The sequence below is a fragment of the Manis javanica genome, chromosome X (assembly GCF_040802235.1).
Source record: "Manis javanica isolate MJ-LG chromosome X, MJ_LKY, whole genome shotgun sequence".
Taxonomy (NCBI): Eukaryota; Metazoa; Chordata; class Mammalia; order Pholidota; family Manidae; genus Manis; species Manis javanica.
The window spans coordinates 125,908,820-125,914,966 of record NC_133174.1 but is presented as its reverse complement, the minus strand read 5'-3'; the positions used below and the strand labels follow the sequence as shown (position 1 = coordinate 125,914,966).

At 44.3% G+C, this 6,147-nt stretch overlaps 1 protein-coding gene across 4 annotated transcripts in view; it reads left to right on the top strand.

The window, feature by feature from the left end:
• The first annotated feature begins 1,762 nt into the window (after positions 1 to 1,762).
• Positions 1,763 to 6,147, top strand: part of MAP7D3 (MAP7 domain containing 3) — a 29,543-nt gene continuing 25,158 nt past the window's right edge. For all 4 annotated transcript variants that reach the window (XM_017659080.3, XM_037016930.2, XM_017659084.3 and 1 more), the window contains exon 1: positions 1,763 to 1,902. In XM_017659080.3, the coding sequence (XP_017514569.3) occupies positions 1,842 to 1,902 (61 nt within the window). In that variant the 5' untranslated portion in view covers positions 1,763 to 1,841. The remainder of the gene's footprint in view (positions 1,903 to 6,147) is intronic.

Below are 6,147 nucleotides of genomic sequence, written 5' to 3'. Positions count from 1 at the left end.
TGTGTTTTTGCAAACTTTTAATTATCATAATTTTAAAAGTAAGAGGTTTTACATTAAAATCCAGATTTCTAACTTATTTTGAAAAATAGGAAGATCTGGCCACAGATGTGTCCATCTCCTCACTCAGCTATGACAGGCTGGAATTGCTCTTTTTAGTCCTCAAGCCCAGATGTGGATAAAGTGAAGGTTCCTGTGGCCAGGATTCTCACCTGGCCCTGGGTGGCTAGCTCACTACACACATGTGGGCAATAGGTTGCTATTGACTCTATATAAAGAGCTCCACCCACTGGTCTGGATGACATGGTGGCACGGCTGCAGGACTGCAGGAGAGCAGATACTGGATCGGTGGCAGCACCAAAGATGGAGACTGAGATGGCTGTGGGGATGGACAGGCCCAGAGGCAGAGACCGGCTTGCTGCATGCAGGCTTGCCCTAGTGATTGACCTGCCACTGTAGGAATAAAGTTGGGTATAAACCCTTTCACCCCAAGAACATTCCATTGTCATTCCTAGGTCTCACTGAATCCATAGTGAACTTGTCCGGGGCTGAAACCCATTGGCAAGACAGGGCTTTTGTTCACTTTTTGGAGGTTTCTTTCTTGTGTATTTTTAGATCTTTATACATTCTGGATACTAATATGTATATATATCTACTCTCATGAAACAGTATGGAATAAGGCTAAGCCCATGGATACTTAAGTCAGACGTTTTGGGTTCAAATTCCAGTTGTTCCTAACTGTGTGACTCTAAATTATTTAACCTCTACCTGCTTTAGTTTCATCTATAAAATGGGGTGATAATGATACCCTACCTCACTGGGTAGTAAGGGGATTAAATAAGTACATGTAGTGCAGCTAGAACAGTGCCTGGAACATAGTAAGAGTCAGTAAGTGTTCGTTGTTAATTGGCTTCTTCCATTTTACAGCTCCCATGTAATTTTGAAACACAGTAAGCTCATCAAAGTTCATCGACTAAGTGGTCTCTTGCCCCATTTGTGGGTCTCCTGCACCATAGGTAATGCCCCACCCATAAAACACTTACCTACAACCGTGTGCCACACGACACTAATAACGGGGGTTGACTCTGCCTTGTATAGGCAAGTACGCATCAAATGATGTCTGCCCCTCAAGGTGCATCAGGCCAACGAAGCTGTTCCTTGTGAATGGAAAACGTTCTGCAACTTCGAAGCACCTCCTCCAAAATCTGCAGAGATAAATGCAAATCTGTCCCCTCTCCTTCACTTTAAAGATCCACAAACACCCTAAAGATAATTCATGCAACTTTGAGACCTAACTGTCATGATTCATTATTCTGTAACAATTTAAGTCTCTATTCATGATCGCGCCCCAAGAAAGCTCTCTCCCAACCTCTCCCCGGGGACTCTTTCCCCAACTTGGGTCTTTCTGTAGTGTTTCAAAAATTAGCAAACTCATGACAGAAGCGCATCTAGGAGGCATTCGGTAAATGCTTCCTAAGTGAACGAATGAAGGAAGGAAGGAATGTTATTGCATTGCTAGGTAGAAGTAATGAAAGGTGACAAGGGATGCTGGAAGGCCAAGCCAGGTGATGGCTGGCTGAACCCCCGAGTGAGGGTGCCAGGGCAGCACAGAACTTAGGAGAGAGTTTCTCTAGACAAGGCGTTCCCTGCCCAGCGGGTCACGACGTGCTGCGTAGAGAGCACTGCCCAGTGTGCAGCGTCCCAACGGACAGGGGCTTTCGGGCTCCGCCTCGTCGCGCCCCGCCCCCCCGGATCTGCGGCCACGCCCGAAGCGGCCGCCCCGCCGGAGCGTGCGCACTGGGGCTCCAGCGGCAGCCTCGGCTCCCGGCTCTGCTACTCGGAAGATGGCGGACCGTCCCGGCGCCAGCGGTAGCACATCCCTGAGAGGGCTGCGGGAACAGATGGGTGAGCGGGCCGGCGGCTCCCGGGGGGGATTCGGGCCCGTGCGGGAGGCGGGGTTCCGGCGAACCCAGGGACGGTTGGAGCGGCGCACCGCATGGCAGAAACTTTCCCTGGCAGTTGCCCCGCGCTGTCCGGTCGTCCCCTCACCCGCGCTGGAACCCCCGGGCTGGAACGGGGAGCCGCTGGCGGACGGGGACAGGAGGGGAAACAGCCGGCCAGCGCCGCCAACCGCCTAACTGCCATCGGCCGGCCCCGCGGGCGGGGCGCGAGGGAGCTAACGGGCGCTGTCGGGGCGGAGGAGGCTGGAACCCGGCATCCCGCGGACCGTCCCGAGCTCCGCCTGCAGTTGGTGGGTGGCGGACGCTCGCGCAACCGCCGGAACCGACGCGCCGCTGCCGAGGCTGTGCGGGCGCCGGGGCCCTTTTCTTGGGCCCTTCCAGACACCGATAGTTGGGAGTTTTCCTTCTGCACGGGGCGTTCGCCCTTTAACCTCTCCCACGATAGCAGTATTTGCCTGTCCCGAGGGCATACCTCCCGCACCCTCCTAGCCTAGGTCCCGTGAGGACGAAGCCCTGGGAGTCTTGCTTTGAGAGTTCGGATGCAACTTTCCTCTCCGCTCCTCCTGATTTGCCTAGTGTGGCACATGACTTCGCCAAGATGTCACCTTCCGTGGCACATCTTGCAGACCCTAGGCTGAACTGAAAAGGAATCAATCAGCACTTTCAGTGGTTTCTCCGAAGTCCCATCGTCAAAAAGGTTTTTTCCCCCTAAAATCGTTAATTTTATAAAATTTGGCAGCGCGTTGCTTAGCCCAGGAGACTGCTCCACTAGCCGAGGGAGATAGTATTTCTTGCTTGTAGGAGGTTGCTTTTAGCCAGTTCTCAGGCAAGCATCCTCCTATGTGAGCTTAAATAAAATCATACAGATTTTACTAAAATCCTTAGGGATTTTTCCCTTTGCAGCTGAAAAATTAATCTAGGATCTCCTGCGATCGAAAGGTTTAAGAGCACTTTGAATCATCTCCCTAAAGAACGTGTCAGAAGCAAATACACTTTATTGCCCCATGGGGAGAAAAACTCTTTTCCTTCTGTCTCTATTTTGGTTCACCCAGAGAAAGAGTTGGCAGTAAATTCAGATTGTTTTGTTGCTTTTCGACACCTAAGGCTCTGTGACAACGGTTTAAGTGATTTAAATTAACCAGTACCTGGATGACCCCCCTCCCCCAAGCATTTGTATATTCAATGTGGGAAAGTAGTTTAAAATTGTGTATAGCAGAGTTACTTGAATTCACAGTATTAGAAACATCACTTTAGACTGTCACAGAGCACCATCTTGACTAAAACTGCTCTCATGGTCTCAGCATTTTCCTGAAGGGGACAAGGAGTCAAATGTTTTGCCACTTTGTGGCATTTGTTTCTTTTTATTCTGTTTTCCAAAAAACAGCGGGTAGCACTAAATGTGTTAATCTGGTCATTTTCATTGCCTTCTGGGAGCCTGGCTGCAAGAGTTAAAACATGATCCTAAACAAACAACTTTAGGCACATTGTGCAGTCTGTGTATATTTATCGTGTACCTGTATTGAGTTTTCTGTGCACAGCACTGCGCTGAGTATAGCATTCCAAAAAATACACTTACTTCAACAAAGCACATGTGTTCTATTTTTTTATACACAATTGTTTTAAAGTAAAAATTTGTATGAACATTTCAACCAGATGAGCATAAGAAACTTTGCCACGTTATTGTTTTAAATTTGCACATGATTGCTCAGTTTAGAATAAATTATTAAAAGAATGCTTTCTACAAATGCAGAAAAAGCTACTAAGTGAGAGTCAGATCGTCACAGAATTTTGGACTGCAGAAACCTTAAGGTTATCAAGTCCAGCATCCAGAGTCCCTGCTATAAAACCCTGGGCAGCTTTTCCAACTTGAATGTGTATACTAATGGAGAGCTGAATATTTTTCCAGGCAGCCATACTATTGTAGACAGCTCTGAATGGTAGGAAACTGTCTCTAATTGTCTTCAAGACATGCTGTTTTTGGATTGGAAGTAGAGGTCTTCTAGAAATCTCTCTCAGCTCTGTCTGTGACTTTGTTGCTATTTTAGGCAAAACTCTTTGAATCTGCCTTATTTTAGAAGATTTCTTTGGTTTCTTATTTTTTTCTTAATACTTTCTCACCTTTTCCCTGGCCTGATGATGTGCAAAGCTGTCTAGGACCATGAAGAGAGATGCCTGGTATGAGTGGACTGGATCTGCTGGGGATCGCAGTGCTCCCAATTGCTCAGCTTTGAATGAGGGTAGATCCAGCCCACAGCTGTGGGAAGGGTCAGGCTCCTGGAAGAATCTGCTGCTAGACCCCCCAGCGGGCACTTTGCAAACTACATCCAGCAGGAGCTCAAGATAGGACTTTGACAATTCCTTCTTTTTATTGTTACCCAAATAACAGTTGAGTAGCAAAGGAATTTGTTTATCTGTAACAAGTAGTTTCTCAGTATGATGGTTCTCTGCCACAACCATAGATAGTCCTTTCTATAATAATGATAAGAAAAAAACCCTTTCAATCATTTTTTGCATTCTGTGCCCTTTGCTACCTAATAGAAATACTACATTACGTGATGTAATATTTCTCATGACTATGGAAGAAAGGATCTTTGGGAAGAAAAGGTCATGGAGAGGTGAGGCTACAGATTTTATGTTGAATTCTGAGTGACTTCAAGAGCAACAGCTGTGGCAGACAATATAGACTTGCTGAAGAAGTATTGGGATGAGTATTTATCATTGGCATCTTATTACCATTCTTGACCTAGTTGTCATGGAGAAGTGTTCTTCCTTTCTCTAGTTTAGCTTGCCCTAGTAGAACAGCGGTCTAGTGACACAGAGTGTGTATGTGTTGAGGAAGGGGGGTGTGGGCCCTGGAGAGGAGCAGGAATCTTCCACTAATACTGAAGTCAGTAATGCGCTGCAGTGCTTTATGTCCAAAGGGGATTGCAACATTTCAGTGACATCTTTAAAAATCTAGTAAGTGTAAAGCATTTTTCTACTTTGGCATCCTAGCGGCGTTTTTTTTGTTCATGTCATTGAGGCTTTCATTAGGCCAGATTGTCAGGGTGACGGAGTTTGTACGTTATCCTTCATAGGAGGAGAGTGGCTTTCTTCCTGTAATGTCTTTAACAAGTTTTCTCTAAATTTAGGCCTTTAGCCACAGCATAAAGTGCTTTCTTTAAAAATTAATGGTAAATTCTTTATTTTAAAATCTTTACACTGCTGTATTTTCAAAGTGCATTTAAAAGCACAACCCATGTATTTCATTTATTGAATTAACATTTAGATCTTAATTCATTCTTTGTGATATTTTAAACAGAAGTGACCTTAGAAAAAGCTGAAGTGGGAATACTGATCTAAGTTACAGAAAGGTTAATGTGGGTTTTGTACAGTCTGGTCCTTGACAGTTATATAATATTTCAAAGTAAAGTTGCTTCTTAACCTACATTTGAATCAAGTTCTGCCTTTACCACTTTCTACCTGTGTGATCTGGGAAGGTTATCTTTAGCTTAAGTTTTATCATCTGTTAAAAAAGGGTGGGGGGGCTGGTAGGGGAGTAGTAATATTCACTTTGTGGGATTGTTATGAGAATTAAATAAAGTCATACAAATGAAAAGAACTTTGTAAGTGGTGAAGTGATATACATTATTTGCTATGGCAATTTTTAGGATAGTACCATAAATAAAGATTGATTCATAAACTCTATGCATTTTCTTATTTACATTCCAGGCAAAAGGTAACTTTTAACTTTACTATAATATACTTACTGCATCTTACTGTTAGTTTAAAATGAGTGGTAAGTAATTTCCCTCATTCAGAGGAGTTGAATGAATATTCATTCTGTTAAGTCCAGACAAAGGCTTTCTCCTATTGTCTGGGCATTCTAAATAATTTTTAGAGCCGGTCCTTTTGGTGAATGATTTTCTTGCCAGTAGGAATTTCGATATAAAGGTCTAAAAGTCTGATTTGATATTATTACCACATTAACCTTTTTACTACTATTTGGTTCATTATTGCCACCCCACCTACTGTTAAAGTTATTTTTGTTTAATAAGATCTTTAAATCTGGTAAAATTACACATTTTGAGAGAAACTGTCCTTATGGTCAGTTAAACTGTGCCAAAATTATGGACTTAGAGGACTTCTTCGCAGGAAAACGGAATGTGCAAAAACAACTTGTTTTTCTCTGCTTACAGAACTGTTGTAA